At 42.2% G+C, this 27520-nt stretch overlaps 1 protein-coding gene and 1 non-coding gene across 3 annotated transcripts in view; both read left to right on the forward strand.

Annotated features, from left to right (window-relative positions):
- Nucleotides 1–27520, forward strand: part of CCSER1 (coiled-coil serine rich protein 1) — a 716622-nt gene that overhangs the window by 100689 nt on the left and 588413 nt on the right. For both annotated transcript variants that reach the window (XM_056855393.1, XM_056855392.1), the window contains exon 4: nt 6866–6986. In XM_056855393.1, coding sequence (XP_056711371.1) covers nt 6866–6986 — 121 coding nt within the window. The remainder of the gene's footprint in view (nt 1–6865; nt 6987–27520) is intronic.
- On the forward strand, nt 6442–6510 carry TRNAD-GUC (transfer RNA aspartic acid (anticodon GUC)). The gene has a single exon. It is a non-coding gene; the product is annotated as a tRNA-Asp (tRNA).

Raw genomic sequence — 27520 nt, forward strand, 5'->3', positions numbered from 1 at the left:
GGGGAGGGGGAAATGGCAGGGACTTACAATTTAATTTTTATCAATAAATAAGATCACTATTAAGTATGATATCAAGTTTTATTCAGTGTACCTATAGTTTAATTAAGACTTAAAACTTTAATTAAAGTTTATTAAGTTAATAAACAGTGTACCTACCTATATAGTTTAAGTTTAAGAAATTTGGCTCTCAAAAGAAATCTCAATCATTGCACTGTTGATATTTGGCTCTTTTGACTAATGAGTTTGCCGACCCCTGCTCTAGGTGAGGTCTAACCAGAGCAGAATAAAGTGATACCATCACTTTGCGTGATCTGGACACTATACCTCTGTTGATACAGCCCAACATTGCATTTGCCTTTTTAGCTACCACATAGTTAGAACAGGTAGTAAGAACAGATTTCAGAACTGTGAGTTGGAACTGTTGTGCCAATGATAGCGCCTTCCCCAAGCACGAGGCAGCTTCTGCTGGTACAAGAAACTCTTCTGCGAGTGTCAAGGGACGGCTCCTTAAGTAGTGAGGGGAAGGTGCTGTCATCACCACAAAAGACTCGTGATATCCAAGCCCATGTATTCATATTGCTACTCCAGGAGTTAATGTTTATTTGCTGAAAAACGTCAGTGCGATGCCCATGTAACTATCTGAATTCCAAAACAAAAAGCTGTATAATTTACAAAACAACACAAAACTGCATGCAAGTTATCAAGTTCTCCATAATTCTTCATCAGGCTGGATGTTAAAATGGGGTGGGGTGGGGTGGGGTGGATGAAGATCTTTTTGAGCATAATGTTAAGCCTACCTATGATTATCTGAATTCGAGCCATCACTACAAACCAATAATTTGACTGTAGAGAACCTGCCTGACCACTAAGTGTCACTGTTTCCTTTTTAGAGTAAAGAACAACCCAAAAATCTTTAAAGCAGATTTTAAAAGTGGTGTTTTAGGAGTTTCTGCATATGGTCATATCTACTTAGCAAAGGTTAAAACATGGTGTTTTTCACAGGAATCAGATGAGTTCTCACAACCAACCTGGGGAAGTTTCTAAGGGAATGTGTTTGTTGCATTTGTACATGATCTGCTTATGTTGCATGTTAATTGTATACTAAAAATGCAACTGATCTACCCTACAAATACTTGTATGGTCATCATTTTGTCCGGTTTTCTTTGCTATAGTGAAAACAATCAAGAATTTCTAATGTTTTTTTCAGAATTAACAAGCCCCATTATAGGGGAGGGACTGTGGCTTAGTGGTAGAACATCTGCTTGGCATGCAGAAGGTCCCAGGTTCAATCCCTGTCATCTCCAGTTAAAGGGACTAGGCAAGTAGGTGATGTGAAAGACCTCAGCCTGTGACTCTGAAGAGCCGCTGCCGGTCTGAGTAGACAATACTGACTTTGATGGACCCAGGGTTTCATTCAGTATAAGGTAGCTTCATGTGTTCATGTGTCCATAGCCTAGTGGGACAGTATCAGCTTTTCATGCAGAAGGTCTCAGGTTCAGTTTCCAGCATCATCAATCAGAAAGGTCCGATAGTAGTTGATTTGAAAGATACTTACCTGAGATCCTGGAGATCCAGCTAGAGTAGACAATATTGACATTGATAGACTAATGGGTTAACTCAGTACACATGAACACATGAACACATGAAGCTGCCTTATACTGAATCAGACCCTCAATCCATCAAAGTCAGTATTGTCTACTCAGACCATCAGCAGCTCTCCAGGGTTTCAGGCAGAGGTCTTTCACATCACCTACTTGCCTAGTCCCTTTAACTGGAGATGCCGGGGATTGAACCTGGGACCTTTTGCATGCCAAGCAGATGCCCTAACACTGAGCCATGGTCCCTCCCCTAAGTATAAGGCAGCTTCATATTTTCATTGGGACATCCACAGCTACTTCTGTGATCTTGATTACTTGAAAAAGTGTACACCAAGTATGCAACCTAATGTGAAACATAAGCACTGTCCATTGAACTGGCTGTTGGTTCCTTGGCTTGTTTGATGGCAAATATCCCTTCATTGTAGACCCATATACAGGCAATAGATATTGGAAGAAGCCAACATATGTAGAGGGTACGTTGGAACAAGTGCACTGGCCATGCTCCCTAGACTACATAGGGGGTCTGGATGGAATGTCAGCATGGTAAAGCTGCATGCACAAATGGCCCCCGCAAATGTTCCCAGTCATGAGGATGGAGCTTATATGCATGGTGCATGAAAAGGTGATGCATTCCAGTGACTGCGTGAAGGAGGGAGCAGGTTCCTGCGCATTTGGTTAAGAGTAGGGACGGACCAAAGAATTCATTTCTACCTTCCCCTCTTCATGTATTGACTTCTTCAGGTCCTGTGAGCTCCAGAAAGCCATAATGTTGTCCAGCAGCTTTTAGGTACAGTCACAGGAAGGTCCTGAAGAACATGCCAAAACTAAAACTTCACCCAACGATAATGAAGGACAAAGGAAAAGTTTGAAAAGACTGGCATTCCTAACAGTGAGGGACTGATGAATATGCATGATAAAATGCATGTTTTTGTTGGCATTTTAAGTAGCTTCTTTGTGAAATAAATCACTGCTTTTATTTAGGCTGGCTTGATTTTTGACCTTAAATGAAATGAGTGAGACCCTTTTATTTGCTAATGGATAAGTCATGCTATGGAATAATGACACCTACTGCAATTTGGGAGAATTATCTGTGATAGTTGTGGTTCAGATCTGTAATCTCGCACAGAAGCCTATAATGTTGGGGTTGTTTTTTTTTAGCAATGAACAGGTCACAAAACAAGCCACAAACAATGATTCTAGAAACATTAAACTATGGCATTATCCCCGCATAATAATAGCTTGATGAAAAGTAATCAGGGTTGTCTTTCTCCTTTGCCAGATCAAAAACACGAGCACCACATTAATTCAGAGTGAACCAACTCCTTAATGACATATTCCGTACTAAGCTCCATTACTTAATGATGTGATCACTTAATAGTTTAATGCCAAGTTTTCCTCCTGTCCTGGGGCCCAGGGATGTAGTGAAAAAGGCTTCTCAGTTACAGTGTATGAGACATTCACATTTGCTACTGTGGGGCTGGTGGAAAGTGCTGTCAAATCGCAGCTGACTTATGGCGACCGTATAGAGTTTTCAATGCAAGAGGTGAATAGAAGTGGTTTGCCATTGCCTCTGCATAGCGACCCTGGATTTCCATGGTGTTCTGCCAACCACGTTCTAACTAGGGCTGACCCTGCTTAGCTTCCAAGGTGTAAAGAGATCGGGCTAGCCTGGGCCATCCACGTCAGGGCTTTGCTACTGAATTCATTTATGGCATTTATAAGCCATCTTTCTCCAACAGGAGTACTCAAAGATACTTCTGGTGCATAAGTATATGGATGAACAGTGTCTGTGTTTGTTATTCCAGACATTAGATATGACATAACTATGGGATGGATCCTGAGAGCCAGAGTTGTGTAGTGGTTAAGAGCGGTGGACTCTAATCTGGAGAGCAGTGTTTGATACCCCACTCCTCCACATGAGCAGTGGACTCTAAACTGGTGATCTGGGTTCGTTTCCCCACTCCTCCACATGAGCGACTGACTCTAATCTGGTGAACCAGGTTGGTTTCCCCACTCCTACATATGAAGCCAGCTGGTGAACTGAGTTGGTTTCCCCACTCCTACACATGGAGCCAGCTGAGTGTCCTTGGGCTAGTCACAGATCTTTTTGAGCTCTTCTTCTTCTTCTTCTTCTTCTTCTTCTTCTTCTTCTTCTTCTTCTTCTTCTTCTTCTTCTTCTTCTCCTTCTTCTCCTTCTTCTTCTCCTTCTCCTTCTTCTCCTTTTCCTTTTCCTTCTCCTTCTCCTCCTCCTCCTCCTCCTCCTCTTCCTTCTTCCTTCTTTCTTTGGATATAGGGATTGCAGATCTTTTTCACATTTTCCTTCCCCCAGTAGTCTTTTCTGACTCGGGGAAACTTGTTTCCTGGGAATGTGGAACTTGTATGAACTCAATAGCTGCAAGAGGTAGAAAGCTAATGGGGGAAGGGGCTGAAGTAGCCCTCTCCCTTCTCTTCCATCAGCAGAGTTGGGCTGATGGAAGAGACAGGATGATTCCCTCCTCCCCTTTAGCCTCCCAACTTATGTGGCTGTTAGTCTGCATAGGTCCCACAGTCTTGTGAATGAACTTTACCAGGGTCAGAGTGGGGAGGGAAATGTGGGAAAGATACACGGTCCTTATGCCCACAAAATCGGAATCCATCACATATTGTACATGCATTACCTTGACCACTATGCTGACCAGTGGCTTTTCTGTCCATGCCTGTGGGAGCAACTTGTGATGGTGCTGCCCACATGGCTACAAGGTAGATGGGAACAGAGCAACTCTCTATGCTAGTCTGATGAAAATCTTTCTTGGGGTTCCTGTAACAGCCATTTTAATACAGAATTTGTTGTCTGCAAGCATTTGACTCAGACCTAATTCACATCCATCTGGTGGCCATATAGGGTAGCACCACATAAAATATCTGTCATATTCCTCAGAATGTGTATGTGGAGAGGAGAGGCCTAAAGAGCTATTGGTTTTATAATTACTACTTACTTTATAATTACTACTTACCCCTGGCTTAACATCTCTGCCTATGTGGTGGAGCTGTAGAAGATCTTCCCCATTACATCTTGGCCTGCCCTTTATACATTGAACCCCAAAATAAGTTTTTGGCAAACATTCAGTTTGCATTACAATCATTATCAGATGCCGATAAATTAATTCATTTGTTATCAGATATGGATCCCTATATTTCCACAAAAATGGCACTTTATGGCCTGGGGACCAAGAAAATCAGAGAGAAGGAAATATAAATTGTGGAATGCTGGACAGAATTGAACGGGCACATTTTAATGTATATTTTTAATGATATTTGTACATTTTAAAATTGCTGTTGTATTGTTTTAGATTGTAGTGTCCTATGGTATTATACAATAAACTACTACTACCACCACCACCACTACTATACTACTACTACTACTTACTTACTTACTTACTTACTTAAACCCGGTTGGCCTTATCACTTCATTGAGGCCGGTTTTTCTCACTGTAAGGCAGCAGATTTTTAGAGGTTCTTTGTAGATTTAAGCATATAAGTGTGTGTGTTTGTGTATTTGTATGTATGTATGTGTATACACACACACACACATACAAATATGCACACACATACATACAAATGTGTATACACACACACACATACATACACACATACGTAAATGCCTTCGAGCCACAACCAACTTACAGTGACCCCAGCAAGAGGCTTTCAAGGCAAGTGAGAAGTAGAGATGGTTTGCCATTGCCTTCCTCGGTAGAGACTTCCCTGTGGTCTCCCTTCCAAGCACTGATCCCGTTTAGCTTCTCAGATTTGACGAGATGAGGCTTCATCATGCCACCTTCCCTTTATGTCTATATCTGTATCTGTGTCTATACCTATGTCTATTTAACCTCTTTAAAAACAGAAAATAACAGCAGTATCCAACGGCATTGGGTTTTTTTTTGCATTTTTTGTGTGCTTGTTTTATACCACAGAGCTTGTTAACATCCCCAGTAGCTTTGTATTGTTTTAATATGAGCTCTCTAAAAGGGTCTGGCTAATAACATTGGGTTCATGAATTTTAACATTCCACTGGGAGGTATGTGTTTCTTGGATGTGACATGAATGTCAGCGAAACACGCTGTTGTTGTTTTTTCGGGTGGGGGGGTGTCTTGTTTTTATATTTTTGCATGCGAGCGTAGCAATGTAACATTTTAATTAAATATGCCAACACGCTTTAGAGAATGAAAGTCACGGAAACATGCAGAGTAGTCTGGAAGGAGAATAGTGGAATAGTGAAAATTATAAGCCTCCTCACACATTGAAGGGTTTGTACAAACAAAATATAGCCCTAAGAAGCATTCAAAGGGTTGAAAACCTCTTCAGACGTTATATCTCCACTGATGATGTACTCAACATTAGCCTTTTCCACCGAGATCCTTTCTGGATCACACAAAGCATACCTAACTGTGTCCTTTGTGACTATTGTTTTAAAAAGGCAAAAAATAAACATTGCCTGGTAGAATGTAATTCATTTGCCAGTAATGGTCCTATTACAGTAATTACAGTTTTCTGAGTGTGGCTGTGTAGTGTTTAAAGACCCTGGCCTGTGGCTTAATTGCAGATTTATAGCAACTAACCCTTTGGGGACCATTGTCCTCTGTAATCACACTCTTTTAAGTAATGATTTGAAGAACAAAAGTTCTGTACCATTTTGTTACTGATTACTGTCATCATTTCATTTGCCCCTTCTAAACAACCTAAACAAAGAGTCAGATAAGAATACCATTCAATTAATTAATCCAGTAATTAATTACATTTTCGGGCTGTAATGTTCACTCCATGCTGGGCTCTTGCAGTGGGTGTTGGCCACATATGTAGGGGAGGGGCCGTGGCTCAGTGGTAGAGCATCTGCCTGTCATGCAGAAGGTCCCAGGTTCAATCCCCGGCATCTCCAGTTAAAGGGACCAGGCGAGTAGGTGATGCGAAAGACCCCCTGCCTGAGACCCTGGAGAGACGCTGCTGGTCTGAGTAGACAATACCGACTTTGATGGTCCAAGGGTCTGATTCAGTAGAAGGCAGCTTCATGTGTTGATGCTCCAGAGGAACTGCTTGGCTGCTGAGTGAGACAGGATGATGATTGGTCCAAGCCAGCAGGGCTCTTCTTATGTTCTTAAAATATTGTAGATAGGTTTCCCAGGATCTCCTCTGGTTTAATAAGGGATGCAGGTGTCCCCCAATTTTAATATAAATCTTATCTGGAAACAATAGTAATAATTGTGCCAGTAACTAAACAAATACTATTTTTGCAGTGTGCCGGGAAGATTCACACCAGTCTATAGTCTCTTGTGCCGCAGTGCTGCTCGCTCCCATTGAACCGGCCGCTGAAGGGAAGAAAAAGGAGCAGCCAAAAATGCCTGAAGTGACCAAACAGTGAGTGACTAATACTCTATTGTCTTTTTGATGTACTTTAAACAGCGAGAGCAAATTCTGCCCTTCACTATTCATACACTGCACCTCTTCTATTTCTGATGCATAGTAAGCTTCTCTTTGTCACACGGCAGGATGATTCCGACAACTAGTAAAACGAGTAGCTCCCTGTGCACTGTGGTAAGTAACTTGTTGGTAAATGACATTCTGTGTCTACTTTGCGCTGTGATGCCCTCCTCCATGTTTGTGGCAACAGAGGGCGTATTAAGAGTCTCTGTGTTTGTAACAACCCAAAGTAATGTGGTGGTATGTTCCTCAGTTGGACCTCCCTATTTGTATGCCTTTGCTTTTTGTACAAGGTTTTCTTTTTTTCCCCCAGACTTAGAATATTTTGCTTCTTTATTGCTTTGATAACAAATCCAGGCGGCAGCTTGCAGTAGTAGGTTCCCAGGTAAATCATATTTATGACACAGACCTTTGCTTGATATCTTACAATAATGTGAGAGGGGGGCATCATAACCACAGCAAAGGAGATATACTGAGGTTGTGGCTTCAGGCTCAGATGTGATAAGGAGACTTTTACACAAACCGCTTTAGTTGGATGGATAGGGCTGCCAGCTCTGGGTTGGGAAATACCCCGAGATTTTGCGGGGTGGAGCCTGAGGAGGGCAGAGTTTGGGGAGGGGAGAGACCTCATCAGGGTACAATGCCATAGAGTCCATCCTCCAAAGCAGCCATTTTTGCCAAGGGGAACTGACCACTGCTGTCTGGAAATCAGCTGTAATAGCGGGAGATCTCTAGGCCCTTCCTAGAGGTTGGCAACGTTATGATGGAACAAAAATGAAGTCCAGAGACACAGCCTACTTGCATATTCTATAGGGTTGCCAACCTTCAGGTAGTAGCTGGAGATCTCCTGCTATTACAATTGATCTCCAGCCGAAGGAGATCAGTTCACCTGGAGAAAATGGCTGCGTTGGCAATTGGACTCTATGGCATTGAAGTCCTCCCCAAACCCCATCCTCCTCAGGCTCTGCCCCAAAAATCTCCCACTGGTGGAGAAGAGGGACCTGGCAATCCTAATCTTCTATTTCAGCTTCCGTCAACTTGGCATTTATCTGTGTCTATCTATATCAGTGGTTCCCAACCTTTTTTTGACCAGGGACCACTAGGACTTTTTTGTTCGGTGCAGGGACCCCAAGGTTCAAAATAAAAATTCAGAGAATTTGAAAATAAACTTTAATCATAACTGTTAGTTAAACATTAAACTTAGAATAATAGTTGAATATATATATTTTTATAATAGAGAACTTTTAATTGAAAATATTAATTTATTATGGGCTTATAACTTTGTTTCGCAGACCTTAATTTAGTTCTCGCGGACCCCTGGGGGTCCACGGACCCCTGGTTGGGAACCAGTGATCTATATGGACAGAGAGGGGGGAAAGTTTGTGCACATTGGAGCAAAAGGCTGTGAAGCACAAAACATAGAAGGTCTTTCAAATTTTCATAAAGGCCAATAGTTTCGTTTTCCTTTTTTAAAAAGAAAAACATATTTTCCTAAGTTCCTAAGAAGACTGTTAATTCTACGTTAAAAGATTATGGGATCCAATCCTAAACACACTTTCCTGGGAGTAAACCCCATTTGAACATAGTGGGACTTATTGCTGAGTAGACATGCATAGGATTTTGCTAAAAATATTTGAAGTAAGTTCAGATTTCATATTAAATGAAGTTTATTTAAAAAAAATAAACTTACAGGTGAAACTAGGCTTTTTAAATAGGATTTTTTTTTAAACAACAACCCAGTTTTTATTTGCTCTGATGCACAGGGTAAATATATCGGAAGAGTTACTATAGCAACAGTCCTTCATCACTAATACTGTTTTTTCTTGTTATGCTGATTTAATATTGAGAGAGAAACAACTACTTCGTGTGTGGGGGGGGGGGGGGGAAGAGAAATCTCACCCAGATTCTGAAACTGAAGCTGAGGGGAATCCAATGTGCCTGTCAATTTTAGACCAGCAATTTCACACTGGAACCTCCCTTGAAGGTGATGTTAAATCAGCTGTAGAGTGCCAAGGGTGACTAACAGCTCATTCCTGAGCTGGGAGGCCGAAAGTCTTCAGGGGGCGTGATAGGGCCCACGCCGGCGTCCGGGCCATTTGCGCCGGCGCCTGGGCCACTTGCGCCACCAAGAGTGGCACGGACGCCGGCGTTGAGGCACTTAACGCCGGCCTCCCTTCGCTGGCATGGCAGGGTGGCCCCGCGATGCCAACTTGGCCTCCCGGCAGCATCCCGTTGGCGCAAATCCCCAAGCCGTCATCCTGGGGGGCGTTCCGAGGGTGTTCTGGGGGACGAAGCTCCCAGTAGGCAGCTTCCTGACCCCTTTCAGGCCGGGAATGCCCCCTCCAGCAACACTGTTGCTGCACTAGGTTTTTCCTGGCACAGTCTCGCTGTTCTCAGTGGGGGAAAATGCCCCATTTTTGCATTTTCAAGTTTCAAAAGGCTTTTTTTGAGCGTTTTGGTGGCCAGGGAACCTCTTTGGCAGCCCCATGGCAGCTCCTCGGCCACCCGGCTGCCGAAAGGCTCAGGAATGGGCTGTAATTCCCACCCCCCTGGATTCTGAATTTTGTCATTGTTGCCACATTTGTGTCCACAGAGATTGTATAATCCTGAGTACTGATTATTTTTAAGTATGTAAACTCTACATCTGCCCTTCCTCCCATTAGGAGCTAGATGCTCCAGTGAAATAACAATCGGAGTACAATTATTGATTGCGGGAATCAGTCCCGCATGATTTTTAATGAAATTAGATTTCCAGATCTTTACTTCTCATAATCCTGTGCAGTTAGCTGTTGATCTGTGAACCAAATTCTATTTTTTTTCTCTACCGGGAATATCTGTGGGAATATCTGTTCATTTAATAATTTGAAACTTTGTTCCTCTTACTTCTTATTTCCCTCCCGAAGAGACATAAATTGCTACTTTGTCAGTTGAAATCTAGGACCTTAATTTTCAAGCAAGCTATTGTAGATACTTCTTTCTATCTACCTTGGTGGATGATTGAAGACGGTTTTACTGGTGTAATAATATTTGATCATGGAGTACAGTTTGTTGTCAATTGTGGCTCTTAATAACAAATATAAACCCGATCGTTTAGGATAATTGAGTGTTCTGAGAACAGCTAATTCCATTCTTTTTAAAGACGGCTGTGCATAAATTCCATACTAATTTAAGCATTGCATGAATACTCACTTCAGTTTGTAGAGAACTGACAGCCAGTTCACCTACCAAGTTATGAGGCCAATTTCTAGGGCTTCTGTTTTAATTAGTCTAACTTTTCTTTATTCCTAGGCTGAAAGAGACAGTGACTAGCCTAAAGTCAACTGGAAAGCTTCCATGGTAGAGCGGAGATTTGAACTTGGGTCTGTCAGATCACTGTACTCTAACCACTACACCATGCTGACTGTTGGGTTCCAAGCTGATTCTTGGCAGCATTAATATAGGACCACAGATTGCCAATTATTTAGTTTTATATTTTCTCAATCGTTTAGATATTTTTACTTCAGGAATTTTTTTGGTTCTAGCACTTCTTGCCATTGTGCAGCATCTCCCCTTCCCCCAAATGCACATACAGGCGCCTTGAGACAAGCATGAAGAGTAAAACAAATGAACTTGGGGGTTCCAACCCTTCAAGTGTAGATTGCATTTCTGTACACCCTCTTCCTGCTAGGTGACATTTGTTCAGTGTTGTTTGTTGTTGAAACTCATAGAAATAAAATGGTTTTTAAAAACGCATTGACATTTGGGGTGACCATTCCAGGCCTCTTGTGATGCTCCAACAAGCCTCTCTTAGGGGGACATGGATTCTTAAACCTAGGTGAACTTTCCTTTAGATTGGTAGAAAGGGCTAAAAATATTCTATCGGCTCTTAAAAAAAAAGTCAGGAACCCATTGAGATGGCTACACGACGGGAGGACTCTCTCCTATCTGCGAGCACAGGAAAGGAGGCTGGCTAACATGTGTTTTGGAAAGAGGAAAAGCTCTTTTTAAGTGTGGCTGATCACAGAATGCCTCTTGAAAGCTCATGCTGCTTGTGAGGGACAAACCTAGGGGTCTGGAAGCAGGAAGGTAATGAAGACTACTCTAATGCTCTGGGTATCTGTCAGGCAGTGCTTTGCTCATTGATTCTTGCAGTACTGAGATACAATTAGAGAATGTCTTGTCATTTTGCAGGATGCAAAAACAATGAGAGCAGATTCACGCAGTATGTTTTGCATCTTGAGGGAACCGCATTGGCTGCTAGCTTGTTTCTTGGCTGCTGTGTTCCAGAGGAGGAGGAGGAGGAGGGGGAGAAGAAGAAGAAGAGTTGGTTTTTATGTGCCGACGTTCTCTACCACTTAAGGAAGAATCAAACTGGCCTCCACTCACCTTCCCTTCCCCTCCCCACAACAGACACCCTCTGAGGTAGATGGGGCTGAGAGAGCTCAAAGAGAGCTGTGACTAGCCCAAGGTCACCCAGCAGGCTTCATGTGGAAGAGTGGGGAATCAAACCCGGTTCTCCAGATCAGAGTCCACCGCTCTTAACCACTACACCACGCTGGCTCTACTAAACATTTTTTTGGGTAAAGGCTCTTACGGCATGGGCCTACTTTCACAGAGATTTGCTGGCTGGTTGTAACATCTAGGGCTTTCTGTCCTTGAACATTTTCTGAGTGACCTGTACCTGGCTGTCTCCCTACCAGTTTTGGGGGATCTTCTAAAGCCCTTCCTTTTTGGGAAAGTAACTAGGTGGGTTTTGATGAGTTATTTGAGGAGTGTTTAGCCGGGCAGCCACATTTTTTAATGTTTAAATTTTTTTTTTTTACTGATTATTATTTGTAAGCTAACTTGAGCAGAATAGCTAATAAGCTGTAGCATGTGTTTTAAGATAAGTGGGTTTGGATTGGTCTTTTGGCAAGGAAATATGGCTTCAATCCAATGCAAAATCTTTGCTTTCAGAAAGGATTTCCTTCAGCAGAGCAGGGCTTCCTCACCTTCCCCTTCTTGCTACTGCCCATTATTACCCCAGAAATGGTGCTCTGGGGGTTAGGGGATCCCCCAACAAGCATTGTGAGGGACCCCTTTATCAGAGAATCCACCTTAAGTTTATCAACCCATTGTTTGCTGGTAGGGAGTGGCACCCAGTTGAGCACTAGGTAGCCTTTCTTATGTCTACTCAGGATGCAGCCACAATGGACCATGTAGCCAAGTTGCAATGTGGATCCGCGAAATATACTGTAAATGGGAACAGGTGAGCTATGTTGAGTAAAATTGTATGATTTTGTTGTCTGCAGATATTGTGTATGCCAATAAAGGTTTTGATTGATTGAATGCATTGTGAGGGAAGTTGGAAGTCTGTAGTGGGAATGTGGAATTGGCAAAAATTGCCCTTCCTTCTGTCAACAGGAAGTTTCCACTGGATCCAACCAATAGTTTGCAATTCCTGAGAAGGTATTTCTGTTTAACAAGTAGGGACCCACACTATTTGTAGAGAAGGGAAATACCATCCACTCCAAACTCCCCACAACCTCCTGCTGTTTTTGCGCCCCCTTTCCCCCATCCCCTCGTCTCTGTTCACTCTCCTGTTTTCCACCCATTGCCACTTTTAGCATCCTTCTTACCTTCTAGTGACTGCTTTCAGTGCTTTTTCTGGCCGAAAGCCCTCCTGTTCTGGGCGGGGTTGCTAGGCATCTCCACACCATAATCTTGTGAGGTTTCATGAGATTGCCCATATGGGGGGATTTTAACCCCCTTTCATAATTTTGGGTTTTTTTTCCTACAAAACCTGTGGGAAAATCTCTCTTTCTCTGTACATTGCCCAATTATGTGGAGTTTTTAAAATCCACATTCAAGGGCTTTGCTCAGAATGAGATATATGGATAATTATACTTAGTATTGATATAAGCCAGCATGGTTAAATTGTCAGAACTGGACTAACACTAGCCAAACCCAGTTACCCCCCCCCCCCAGTTTTTTTATTACTTCTGTGTAGATTTAAATGTTGCTACACCCTTTAATTGTGTAAACCTGTGAGTTGTATAAACACCAGCATTTAGGAAGAGCAATTTGAAATCACATTACAAGATTTAAAAAATTAAATATGTTCCATGTATGCTGTATCTAAGGAGCCCCGTGGCACTGAGTGATAAGCTGCAGTACTGCATTCAAAATCTCTGCTCATGATCTGAGTTCGATCCCGAAGGAAGTCTGTTTCAGGTAGCCGTCTCAAGGTTGACTCAGACTTCCATCCTTCCGTGGTCGGTAAAATGAGTACCCAGCTTGCTGGGGGTAAAAGGAAGATGACTGGGGAAGGCACTGGCAAACCACCCCGTAAACAAAATCTGCCTAGTAAACGTCGGGATGTGACATCACCCCATGGGTCAGGAATGACCCGGTGCTTGCACAGGGACCTTCACTTATGCTGTATCTGCTTTCAATAGGAGATGACTGAGCCAAACATTACTGAGTTTATGAACCATTTAATCTAGAGCTGTACTGGAAAGGTAGCATGCAGAAGAAGAAATTTCTGAAGCTATTTGCTGAAGATATTTCAAGCTATGAAAAGGTTTTTTTTGCTTTCCCTTTGAATTAACTACATTTATCTTCAGTAAGGTCACACAGCCAAATCTGACTGGGTGTATGATGATTCACTTGCTCCTGAAAGAAAATATGTTTGGGCAAAATCGCACCACAGCAAAAGGCATTAGGAACATCTTTGCCCCCTTTAGTACCACCGTTCTGAAACTGAAAATGTGCAGCTCAGAGCCTTCAACGCAGTCCTAATTTCATCACAACACCAGAACTCTAAAGTATGGTTAGTAGGTATCCAATATAATAACCTTGCTGAAGCTAAGTAGATCTGGATCTTGTAAGTGCCTTAATAAAATACTTCCTGGGAACAACTACATGCGTCACCTTGAGTTCTCTAATGGCAGAAAGTTGGTATATTAATGTAATAAATCAATATATGCCTCGCTTCCCACAAAAGACAAACCCTGTTAGCACCAGAGACAAGTTCCTGTGAGTTAGTTACCTCAAAATGCTGTGACCCAAGATAACATGATTACAATGGATATTTCTTTATGATACCATACAAGAAAAATAACTATCTTGAGTATGCCTTACATAAGAGTCCCATAAGAATCAATCCAGTTAGTGCTGTCAAGAAATAAGTATACTAAGTATACTTAGTATACTTAGTATACTACCAAATTTTGCCATTCCACCATTTCATCTTTAAAATCTTTGTTTCCCTTGCACAGATCATACCCTTAAGTATTTATTCTATTTTCTTGTACCAAATGTTTACCATTTATAATTTATGCAATTTTATTATCTTTTTCTTTTCTTTTTTTTGCAAAAGTTGTTTAAAGATTGTATACAAATGGCATGCATTAAATCAATCAATCATGAAGAAGCAACAAAGAAGGATGAAGCCAAAAAGTCTCCCAATGAGAACATATTAAAACAGAAAGAATAAAAATGGCATATTTGTACATCTTTAACAATAACCCATTTCAACTCTGCAGAAGTCTGAACGTGTAATTCTAAAGACTGTCTTCCATGAACTGAGTTTGGTTTGGCACAATGGACAATCAAGCCTTTTTGCTGTTTGAAAAGCAGTCTCGTGTAGTGGTCAAGATGCCTTCTATCAGCTGTTTATAGTTAATCAACTCTCCCCTTTCTTAGACTTAGATGGCCTAGCCACACAAATCCATACTTTCATAACTTCACAGTTGAATTATTATAACATAATTTACGTTGGGCTGCCCTTGAAGACTATCCAGAAACTACTAATGGTTCAGAATGCAGTAGCCAGTTTACTGTCATGGGCTAGCCGTTGGGAACGCATGTAGTCTATTTTAACACAGCTACTCTTGCTTCCAGTTTGTTTCTTAGTCCAGTTCAAGGTGGCGATTATATCCTAAAAAGCCCTTCATGTAGGGTTGCCAGCCTCTAGGTACTAGTTGGAGATCTCCTGCTATTACAACTGATCTCCAGCCGATAGAGATCAGTTCACCTGGAGAAAATGGCCACTTTGGCAATTGGACTCTATGGCATTGAAGTCCCTCCCCTCCCCAAACCCTGCCCTCCTCAGGCTTTGCCCCAAAAACCTCCCACCAGTGGTGAAGAGGGACCTGGCAACCCTACCTTGATGGCCTAGGACCCACATCTGTCTCTCCTCAAATATCCTCGTGTTCCAACTATGATCTTCTGGTTACCAATTTCTGGTTGTTCCCCTACTTCAACTGGCCCACTTGGCATCTACTTAGGGGTTCCATGTCCCTCTTTGCTACCGGTGGGAGATTTTTAGGGTGGAGCCTGAGGAGGGTGGGGTTTGGGGAGGGGAGGGACTTCAGTGCCATAGAGTCCAATTGCCAAAGCAGCCATTTTCTCCAGGTGAACTGATCTATCGGCTGGAGATCAGCTGTAATAGCAGGAGATCTCCTGCCACCACCTGGAGGTTGGCAACCCTTCATCTACTAGACCCTGTTCATTCTCTATAAGAGCTTCCACCCTGTGGAGGGGGCGCCATTTTAGGAGGCGCTATAAGACTATTTTATTTGTGAGGGTTTTAATAGAGTTTAATCTGCAGGCATTTTCTTGGGGAGAGGGAATAAATAGAGTTTTTACTGTAATACGTAGGTTTTAATTTTTGGAATTGTAAGCCATCATCAGCCACAGGGGAAAGGTGGAACATTAATATTTTAATTAATGAATAATTGTATAATATTAAAGATTACTATTTTGAGCAGCCCTCGGCTGTAAATTGTTACAATAGATGGTGGAAATATTTCAGTTGCATTCATGGTTTCCCCCCCTCTAAGATGTAACATTTTAATAGCCGGCAGACTAACAGTAGCAAAGTGCTACCGGGGCTGTAAAACAGTATGGTCTCCACAGGCTGTTGTGACTCAAGCACTGCACAGAGAGAAGGTTATAAGTAACATAGCTTATTAGCTCTGAATTGTAGTTCCTTCTAGAAAGACCGAACTTCAGTCATTCAAGAACTTAATAGTAGCATGCCTTCTTCTTAAAGGCCTGAGAGGTCAATAAGATGTGAACATCTTCCAATGTAACCCACTTAATAACCTCTATAAATGGCTCGTCGTGAATGTCTTCTAGTCTGTTCGAAACTTGAAGGTCATGGGAGGTGAGATTGAGAAGCTTTTTCACCATTAGATGCACAATAACAGGTTTAAGTTGATGTATGACCTCATGTCAACCTAGAAAGATAAGTAACTATGGTTTCAGCATTCTTAATACAGCTCTTAGGTATATAGATCCTCATCTTGATTTTCATACATTTCCTAAACTGAATAGAAGAAATGGCCAAATTTTCTGCTAAAATCTTGCAGTAAGGTGTTAGTTGTAATTTTAAAACCTAGCATGCTAGCTCCATTGATTTTATTTTTTTTTAGACTAGAGGCAACTGTGGGTTAGTTGTAATGATTTTTTTTTTTGCAAGCTGGAGTTTTTTTGGGGTGTTGATCTGGTAAACACCTTAGCTGCTTTAGAGATTGCTCTTCAGTTAGCATGCTCAACAGCTGACCAGATAGCCAGGTCTGTTAAAATGTGATAAAATAGGTAAAATATCTTCACCTCAGCAATGTGCTGTAAAATGGGAACATTTTAAAACATGAACATGAAAGCACCAGTTGCTTACTGGATGGTGGGGAGAGATATCCCAGGCATTTAAACAGAGACTGTGAAGTTGTAGAGCATATATCAGAAACGAGATTCGCTCTTCGGAGAGCAAAAGGAAGGGAAAGAAATGGATCTGTACACATTACTTAAGAACATACAGACAGAAATGACAAAATTGACTACAAAGAACATGACTGTAAATCTGACAGTCTTTTTAGTATTTGAATATTATGTGGAGATTTAACGTGCAATCCTAGGTAGAGTTGAAGTGAATCAAATTAGAAGAGTGTAACTCTACTTAGGATGGCACTGCTAATACTGTCATAAAAAGAGATTTAAAAGTTGAAGTTAATGCATTAGAAAAGATACAGTGTCTTGATATCATCTTTTAAAACACCTGAACAAGTCTTACCTGTGATTTAGCTGAAGTCTTAAATTATGACTACATTATATACCCTTTATATATTAACTATAACTGCAAAAAAAAAAAAAAGAAGACGTCAAAAGGGAATCTCAGATGTCAAGCTGTATGGCCTTAGAGCAGAAAGCAAGTATGCTGGCTTAATCAGTTTGTGAACAGCAGTCAGCCAAAGTAGGTACAGCCAGGTTTTATTCAGTCCTAGGAGATATGCAGCTTAGGTAAACCGTATGGAGTACTCTAATGTCCATTGTAGCATAAATTAAATATTACACACAAAGCTGCTTTTTACTGAGTTGCACCGTTGGTCTGTCAAAGTCTGCACTGTCTGCTCTGATAGGCAGCAGCTCTCTAGGGTCTTGAGCAGAAACCGTTCACATCATGTGCTAACTTATCCTTTTAGCTGGAGATGCTGGGTATTGAATCTGGTGCCTTCTGCATGCCAAGCAGATTCTCTGCCACTGAGTCATGGCCCCTTCCTATTGCAAAGACTACGAAGCTGTTCTCCAAAAATGAAAGTGCTGAGCCCTTCCCCCAAACTTTAATGCTGAATTTAACTTGCATAGTCACACCAAGCTCTGGGCATGAGGAGGGGAAATAATTTTGTACTTATTGAATTGCAACCCCTCCCACCCCACAAATACACCTAGAGACTTAAGGAGCTGGGTTTGTTTAGTCTGGAGAAGAGAAGGTTAAGGGGTGACATGATAGCCATGTTTAAATATTTGAACAGATGCAATGTTAATGAGGGAACTATCTTGTTCTCGGTTGCTTCAGAGACTAGGACACGGAGTAATGGATTTAAACTAAGAGAAAAACGATTCCACCTAAACATTAGGAAGAACTTTCTGACAGTGATGGCTGTTTGACGGTGGAATGCGCTGCCTCGGGGGTGGGTGGGTGGAGTCCCCGTCTTTGGAGGTCTTTAAGCAGAAGTTGGATGGCCATCTGTCGGGAGCGCTTTGATTGTGGGATCCTGCATGGCAGGGCGTTGGACTGGATGGCCCTTGTAGTCTCTTCCAACCTTTTGTGATTTTGTGATATTACTACTTTATGCTGTTTATCATATTCTGACTTGTGCAGTAGTTAGAAGGCAGGTATGAAAATTGGCTTGGTGTTATTTTGATTTGCTGTTTGCAACGCCAAGGGGAGGTCAAGTGCATGCTGGGAGTTAATACAGGACTTTCAGGATGTGGCAGGTAAATTTGCAGACTGCCGTACATCCGGCAGTGAGAAAATAATGCAGAAGGCAATAAAAAAGCGCTCTAATATTCTTAGGAAAGGAGCTTTACTAGATATAGACAAAGCCCGGTTCCATATGGGAGGAAAAATACAACCTGAGTAAATCAGTGGGTTATTTTCAGTGCACCCATCAAGGTAACCTTGGCTCGGCACACAGTTGTGTTTGAACGGCAATTTAGTGTTATTCTGGTTGGCAATATGTTTTATGAGGGTGTTAACAGCTGCCACACAGCATAATAAAAAGCATCACCAGTTCATTACAATAACAAATCTGATAAGACGCTCTGCTGTTCAGTAAAGCAGCTCTCTCCGATGTATCTTATGGATAATGCACAGGGAGCGTAATTATCTATTTCTACCCATCTCACCTTGCAACCCAGTTACCTATCAATCTTCTCCTCTACTTGCTTTCACAGTTTTGCCTCACACTTGAAGACTTAATGCAACCCATTTAGATTGCAAATAGGAAGTGTGGGCATCAAGGAAGGTGGTTGTGTGTTTTTAAAGCCTCAATTAGCAGCTAAGAGTGAGTGCTGAAGTTTTAAGAAGCATGAAGGCAAAATGACTGGGCATCAGGAGTAACATGGAGCTACTGCCAAAAAATAGCAGCCATTGTTCCCTTCCATTTCTAAAATACCTACTTGAAATTATCCTATGTACCGATGCCATTATGATGTTTCATTCTTCAGTGGCAGCCAATAATGTGGAATAAGAGTGGAATCATAGAATCACAGAGTTGGAAGGGGCCATACAGGCCATCTAGTCCAACCCCCTGCTCAATGCAGGATCTTCCTAGAGCATCCCTGACAAGTACTTGGCCTCAGGTGAGAGGCTTTTAGCAACAGCCATAAGTCTCTTGGTCTTTGGCTCTTTGCCAATGGCTCCTGAATGAACCAAATCCAGAACTTACTTAGCATGTGTTTTGCACTTTCTAATTTTGGCTTGTTTATTTGAATTGTATTTGATTTGTTTAAATGATTAAAATTATACTCAGGTATGTTCGTAAGCTGCTTTGAACCCTCATCCAGGAGAAAATAGGGGTACTTAATTGCCCAAATGAATAAAGCAGCCACAATCCCAACATTGCCAAGTATACCAGTAAATCTAAATGCGTTTCAAATTTTAAGTCAAAAAAGGCATGGAAACAATTGAACAGTTGAAGCTAGGCTGACTGATGTTTGAGGCTGTGGAAAAAAAGTAGATAGGTACAACAGGACCAAGCCAATAAATGCAATAAATTAGTCTCTCATAGAGAGCCTGGCTCCCTTTCATAGAATCATAGAGTTGGAAGGGGCCATTCAGGCCATCTAGTCCAACCTCCTGCTTAATGCAGGATCAGCCTAGAGCATTCCTGACAAGTGCTTGCCCAGCCTCTGCTTAAAGACTGCAAGTGAGATGAAGCTCACCACCTCCCTACATAGCTGATTCCACTGTCAAAAGAAATGCACATCATAATTTGATGATCTTCAGAACTCCCTTCTACCAAATCTTCCCTTCTATTATCAAGGGAAATCTTTCTTCACAAGAAAGCGACTTTTCTCCATTGGAGGAAGTCTTTCTTCATCACAGGAAGACTTAGTGGGAGGAAGTGGCGAAATCCAGCTCCCTGGCATTGTTTGTGTATGTGGCACAGGATATGGCATCCTAAAAATCAGCGTGCTAATATTTGATCAGAAGATCTCTAGATCTTCATGGTTGCAGGCAAATTGTTGTAAACATAAGGGCAGTGTGTGAAGAACAAAACTAGTATAAGAGAGTAAGCTTATCTCCAGCCACTGTTTGAACATATACCAACATAGGACACTGTCTTATACCAGGGCAGACCATTGGTCCATCTAGGTCAGTATTGCCTCATCTGATTAGCAACGGTTCTCCAGAATCTCAGGCAGAAGAAAAGTATTTTCTAACATCTCACTCTGAGCTGATTTCATTGAAAGTGCTAGAGACTGAATCCTGAAATTCTTTGCATTGTCATCTCCCATCCATAATGTTCACTAATACATACTTTCCTGTCTCTTCTCTGTTTGCTTTCTGACCCTGTTCCCTACCTACTCTTCATTAAGCATTCTTTAAAACATCTATGCTTCAGTTTCAGAGATTTACAGAAGTTAATACAGCTGGATGGGCTCCAGTTTTATAATATTATTGTGTGTGTGTAAAGTGCCGTCAAGTCGCAGCCGACTTATGGTGAACCCTTTTTGGGGTTTTCATGGCAAGAGACTTACAGAGGTGGTTTGCCAGTACCTTCCTCTGCACAGCAACCCTGGTATTCCTTGGTGGTCTCCCATCCAAATACTAACCAGGGCTGACCCTGCTTAGCTTCTGAGATCTGATGAGATCAGGCTAGCCTGGGCCATCCAGGTTAGGGCTCATAATATTATTACTGAACACAAATTTTTGGTTGGGGAAATACATGGCATGTTCAAACCCTTCTTTCTGGAATAGACAACCTGTAGGCTGAAAGTCTGTGATGCAAAAACAGGTAGGCTGTGTCTTCCTATAATTTGTAATTTCTCTAACCCCCTTGAGAAGTACATGGTTGCTGAAGGAGGCAACTTCTGGACTTGATGATGACCTAATGTAACAATACCTTTCTGATTAACTAAATCACCGCTGTCACAGACCCAGATCCTCCTCACTGGAGGAAGAGTCCAAAGACTCCTTGGACCAAGGCCACCTCCAGAACTCTACTCAAACTTCAGGAAGAGCCCCGAGAAACCATAACCTCTTAATTTGGGGAAGCAATGCCCTCCTCCTCAGACTTAGAATCCACTGCCCCAGAACTAGCTGTAGTCCCAGGGGGCCTCACAAAATTGGCCATTTGTAGACCCAAGAACTCTGGAAGGGGTCCACCAGTCCACCAACCTCCAAAATTAAGTGGAGTGCTATTAATTTCTTCAGTCTCTTTTGGAGAGTTAAGACTTGAACATACACAGCCCCAGGCTGCAGGAATACTTAAGCTTCTCAGCCTTCACTGGAACAAAATCCTCATCTTCCTGCTTGTCTGTATCCAGCCTAATTATTCTTGCCTGTTAATAGACCTGTTCATCTGAGAAGACCTTGCCTTGCCAGCCCACACCATGGACCTCAGTCCAGAGCTGGACAGTAGCATATGATCAAGTTTTTGCCTTCTGGTCCATTGAATGCCAGTGCATGTTTTAGCTTATTTTAAGCATGCAGTAAGTAAAAACTGTGAGATCCAGCATATTGATTCCAGTAATTAACAAACAACCTGTTGTGTTAAAAAAACATTGATATGTAATTGACCTCCAGGCATGCTTACAGAATATATCAATTTCACAGCTATTCTAAACTTTCCAGAACACTTCTGTTTTAGTTAGCATTTTTTCAGCAATTCCAGTTCAGAGCTCTTGCTTTTATTTCGATTCCAGCGCTCACAACAAATTCTAAATTTAACCCTTATCAGGAGGAGAGGATAAAACACGTGGGGGGTTGGGAAGGTGCAAACATAAGAGAGCCATTGTGGTATAGAGCGCATTCCTGAAAGGGGGGGGCAAAGCTCCATAAGAGCCAGCATGACCCTACTCCGGCATAAGTTCCCATTTAACCCAGGGTAACGGGCATTTATGCTGTCCTGGGTGGCACACATGCCAGTGATGCGCCGGGACCTAAATCCCAGAAGTAGCAGCCAAGAAGCTTTTGAGGAGGCGGTGTGGCTGTGCTGTTTCCGGCCCCTGGCTGCCTGGGTTAATGTGTTGTCCAATGACCCAGGAGGCCTGAGTTTTAAAAAAAGGAGACCTGAGTTAGTTTATTAACATATTTTAATCCTGCCTTTCCCGTGGCTCAAGGCAGTGTACACAATTCAATTTAAATCTGCAAAAATAAAACCTCAAACGAGCCCGCTCCCTCTTATAAAATATCTGTAGTTTCCGTATGCCATGAAAAGCCCTGGCAAATAAAATGGCGTTGGAGCACTGCCTGAAGATTTATAGTGATGGCGTCCTCTCAGCGTGACATTAAGTTCAAATCCCCACTCATCTAATAAGCTCACTGTGTTACTCTGGGCCAGTCACCTTCTTTCATTCTAACCTACCTCATAGGGTTGTTGTCTGGAGAAAATGGGAGGGACAATGGGAGGGTGTGCTGCCCTGAACTTTATGGAGGAAGGGCAGGCAAAACTATATGGATAGACATAAGATATTTGGTCCCCTGCGAAACTTAAGCCCGTACAGGAGCTGAGTAAAATGGTTTTCAGTAGGGCCCAATATAACGTGGCACCAAGCCTATCCTTTGCAATCTGCATATGAATATCAGGAAACAGTTACCATTCTTCATGGGAAAATACAGGCACTTAGCATTAATGCCATTTATGAAAGACATAGACAAAATTAATTTAGTAATTTATAACTCTGAAACATTTGAATTAAAGTTCCCTCTCAATAGTTACAAATTAGATTTCAAAACAGATTTGCAACTCAGCTGTGAGGATTAATCAAGCACATTATTACAAGAAGTTATTTGTGAGCAATAAAACATCATAAAATTGAAATAAATGCTTCAAGCACATGTGCAAATACACAGCTAAGGCAGATCTTTAATTATAGGAATGTATAGTGCATAGGGTGGCCAACTGGCCTGGAAAAAAGTGTCCTGTCCCTTTAACAGAACCTTAATTAGATGTTATTTACCAACTGATGTTACTTACCTTTGTTCCACAAAAAGCTTCAGCTGCCCATTTCCGTACATTAAGCCTCTCATCAGTGGAACAGGACATTTTCCTGCAGGACATTTGACAACCCCTAGTGCTTTAAAACTTTTACGATGAGGTTAATGAGATCAGTTCCCCTGGAGAAAATGGCTGCTTGGGCAATTGGATTCTATGGCACTGAAGTCCTAAAAAAACTTATCTATCATTATCTTATTGTGAACCTTGCGCCTCAACGTAATTGTAAAAAAGGTTCCTATGTCTCACAGTGCTCGTCAAGCGCCATATCACTATTAGAGTTTATCATTCCAGTCATTTTTGCCATAAGGGCATATTCCATTAATTTGTCCCTCCACTCTTCTATTTCCGGAATGAATGATTGTTTCCATTTCCTCCCTAAGACTACCCTTGCGCAGTGGTAGCATTCTTGAATACTTCTTTAAATCGTGTAGGAAGTTCAACTGAACTCTGAAACTATCTTCAAGGATGTACAGGTATTCCCTCTTCCAGGTATTTGCTCTTCCCACTAATACCCACCGCCTTGCAACCGGTTTTGCACCTTTATATATATTAAAAAAATTGCAAAAAGAAGAGAATGTTACACGGAGGATCAAAAGTGTTCTGATAGGGGTCCTATGGCAACTCTGCACTAGCTGTCACATTGATTAGTGTTTGGTAACCAGCAATCAAACAAACAACCTCTCCCATCTTATTGCCATAGGGTGATTAATTTCGGGAGGGTGCATGTAATGCTTTGCTGACTTGTGATACTGTTTGGGCCAACAATGAAAATGCCACGTTAGCATCTAAATCTCAATACTTGAAATAGTTTGTTGTTGTTGTTGTTAGTGTTTTAAATCATCTTTCAGCCTAAGCAACAGAGACTAAAAGACTTAAAGTAATGGGTCCCAATTTTTCTTTCTTTCCTGGAATAGCTGAGACGTAGGAAATTCTAGCTTTCGAAGTAAATGGAACTGAACTATTCAGTTAAAACAGAAATAGCCAAATGTTTATACTTATAAACAAATTATGCTTATTGACTATCCAAAGTATATGCAAATAACATGCACAACGAATTGTTTTACTGGGAATGGATGCAGCATTGCATCAGTTAATCTACAACGCTGAATTGTTCTGCTGTAAGCACTACTTTCCAATTCTTTGAAATGAAAAGTCTTCAAAATCCCAAACATAGCAATAATAAATGGCAAACATCTGAGTGTTTTAAAAACGCACTCTGTTCCTTAAAATATAAAGCTGATGTGGTGAAATGGCTAAATGTATGAACTGGAAGTCCCCTACTTCAAATCCTCCTTCAGAATTCAATGGGTAAGCCATTCTTAGGTAATTCTTAGGTAAGCCATTCTTTCTCAGCTGCAGGACTTCCAGCTGTGATATAAAGATAATAGTACTGGTTTACTTAACATGGCAGAGGTGAAATGTTTTACAACTAGTCCTTCAAAGTGAATAAAAGACACTAAAGTGGCAATCCTTTGCACATGTGCCTGAGAGTAGGTACCTGGTGTCCATCACTTCTGTTGGCTTTAAACGTGCCCATGTGTGCCAAGTTAACTACTTGGAGGGCAGGTAGGGTTGCCAGTTCCCTCTTTGCCTCTGGCGGGAGGTTTTTGGGGCAGAGCCTGAGGAGGATGGGGTTTGGGGAGGGGAGGGACTTCAATGCCATAGAGTCCAATTGCCAAAGCATCCATTTTCTCCAGGTGGACTGATGCCTATTGGCTGGAGATCAATTGTAATAGCAGGCGATCTCCCTCTAGTACCTGGAGGTTGGCAACCCTAAGGGCAGGGACATGCTTGCTGGCCTGCCAGAGGAAGATGCTTACCCAAGTTCACTTGTGGTGGTGGAGTTGAGAAATGCTGGTGCTTATCAGCTGTTCAGCAGCTCTGTCAGGAGCCCGGAGACCTGTTCTTACACCAGAAGATGGGGAGGGATTGGAGCAGAAAAGTCCACTGTGATGGCAGAGTTGTCAGGACAACAGGGACTGGGTGACGCCAAGTAGCCTTATGAAAGCTAGAAGTGGTGTGTGGGGCATTTAATGGGCTGTGAGAGGATATATAAACCCCTACAGCCCTGGGCCAGGCATTTTCATACCTGTATCCCCCTCCCCTTTTATGGCAGCCACTTGTCCAGGGCAAGAAACTGTTCTCAGGCAATTTCTTCTCCATGCAAGACAATAGTGAGATACAGTGGGAAGTGGACATCTTAGCAGTTCGATCCATTCAGTTCAGTGTCCTGTATTCTTCTCTCAAACTTTCAAACAGGTGCCCTATATTTACCATATATAATATAGAATAAGCCCAGACCCATTTATTTTGCCCTTGTGCTCCTGAGTACAGCAGAAGGTGTGTAGTGAAGGTGCTCCTTCGAAACTATTCCCCATCATAAGAGCATAAGAAAGGTCATGCTGGATCAGACCAAGGCCCATCAAGTCCGGCAGTCTGTTCACACAGTGGCCAACCAGGTGCCTCTAGGAAGCCCACAAACAAGACGACTGCAGCAGCACTATCCTGCCTGTGTTCCACAGCACCTAATATAATAGGCATGCTCCTCTGATCCTGGAGAGAATAGGTATGCATCATGACTAGTATTCATTTTAACTAGTAGCCGTGGATAGCCCTCTCCTCCATGAACATGTCCACTCCCCTCTTAAAGCCTTCCAAGTTGGCAGCCATCACCACATCCTGGGGCAGGGAGTTCCACAATTTAACTATGCATTGTGTGAAGAAATACTTCCTTTTATCAGTTTTGAATCTCTCACCCTCCAGCTTCAGCAGATGACCCCATGTTCTAGTATTATGAGAGAGGGAGAAAAGCTTCTCCCTGTCCGCTCCATATCATGCATAATTGTATAGACCTCTATCATGTCTCCCCTTAACCGCCTTCTTTCCAAGCTAAACAGCCCTAAGCGTTTTAACCACTCCTCATAGGGCAGATGAATCTAGCATCCACTGCTTCACTACCACCACCACTCTCCTCCACTATATCTGGTCTAAAAGTCAAGTAGTAATTGCAGGGTGGATAATGTTGAGCACCCCCTTTGGTGGTTTGTATAAGCTGCAGGAGTTGGGTTGCCAGCACCCTGGCGAGAATGAGGAATCCTCCACCCCCAGCATCTCTTTTCTGTTTCCACTCAGGAGAAAAGAAAAGGCCATCAGGCCAACAATATGATGTCACTTCCTGGGGAAACTCAATGTCACACCCCTTTAGGAATTGCTGGAACCATAGAATTTTCAGCAATTTTAAGAGAGAACTGCCATCATCAGCCTGCCTCCCCACCCCAGGTCTTCCACTGGTTGCCAGGACTGACCTGGCAACCCTATGTAGGAGACAGGTTTCCAGAACCAGTTTTTTTTATTGGTGGTTAAGCTGATCTACACGTTGGAACTGGTTTCTGCACATAGGTTTGTATGGGTTTTTTAAAAACCTCATCCTTGTGTCCTGAGCTGTTGTGTGAAGGACTTCTTCTCATGTAGCCAAATGTATGGGAGCAGCTTCCCCAGTAACATAAACCCACATGATCTAGTATACGAGTGGACACCAGAACCATGTATGTGGGAGCAATCACAAGGGCCTTTTCCAACAGAACGTGATCCAGCTGGATGATGACTGACTGAGAACATTTTAAAAAAAAGCCACTAGGTCACTGAGTTCCAGTATTCAGGCATACTGGGACCACTTTGGATCTTTTCACACGGCAAATAGTTCCTACATTGTGGCAACTGCACTTGAAATGGGGCAACGTGGCCTGTATTTCCTAAAGAAAAGGGGCAATTTGTAGGAACCAACATAAATCTTGATTTACTTATCATCCATATTTTTTTTTAAAGAAAATGGGCAAATAAAATCTGTGAGAGGCTAGATTTATTTTTTGCCGGTCAAGTCTAGCAAATGTGTCCTGAATCACACAAATGTCTGAAATAGCCTGGTAGTTCTCCTAATCATTTGAGAAGGGAAGTATGATAATAGAGTACTGTATAGAAATTTAATATAATGGCCGGAGAGATTTGCCAAAGATAAAAATGGAACATACAAAGCGACAATGTGTAATCAAGTTTCTAATAGATCATTGAGCACAATTTACATCAATGAGTGTTTTTCCCAATCTTCCCAATTCGACAGAGCACTGAAGTACATGAGCAATTCCACCCTAGTGAGCTAAGCTCTTTGAATTCATCCTTGAAGCTCAATGGCCTTGTACAATGGGAACAAACTTGATTAAAGCTAATGTGACCCAGACATCGCAGTCTTATAATCCTGCTGAGATGAATGCCTCTTAGACTCAGCTGAGCAACTTGGCAACCACTGAACTGCAGCAGAACTTGTATTCAGAGCAATACACGGTTTTTTGATAGGCCGTGTTTCCTGATCTCCACTGTCTTGGTTCTATGCAAGGGTTTCTGGCACTCTGGACATATCATCCAGGTTCTTTTTTTGTGGGGGGACCACATGAAGCATGGAGTAGGGGTCACTGTGGGTGTGAGGGGGAGATAGTTGTGAATTTC

The sequence above is a fragment of the Euleptes europaea genome, chromosome 9, assembly GCF_029931775.1.
Source record: "Euleptes europaea isolate rEulEur1 chromosome 9, rEulEur1.hap1, whole genome shotgun sequence".
NCBI classification, from domain to species: Eukaryota; Metazoa; Chordata; class Lepidosauria; order Squamata; family Sphaerodactylidae; genus Euleptes; species Euleptes europaea.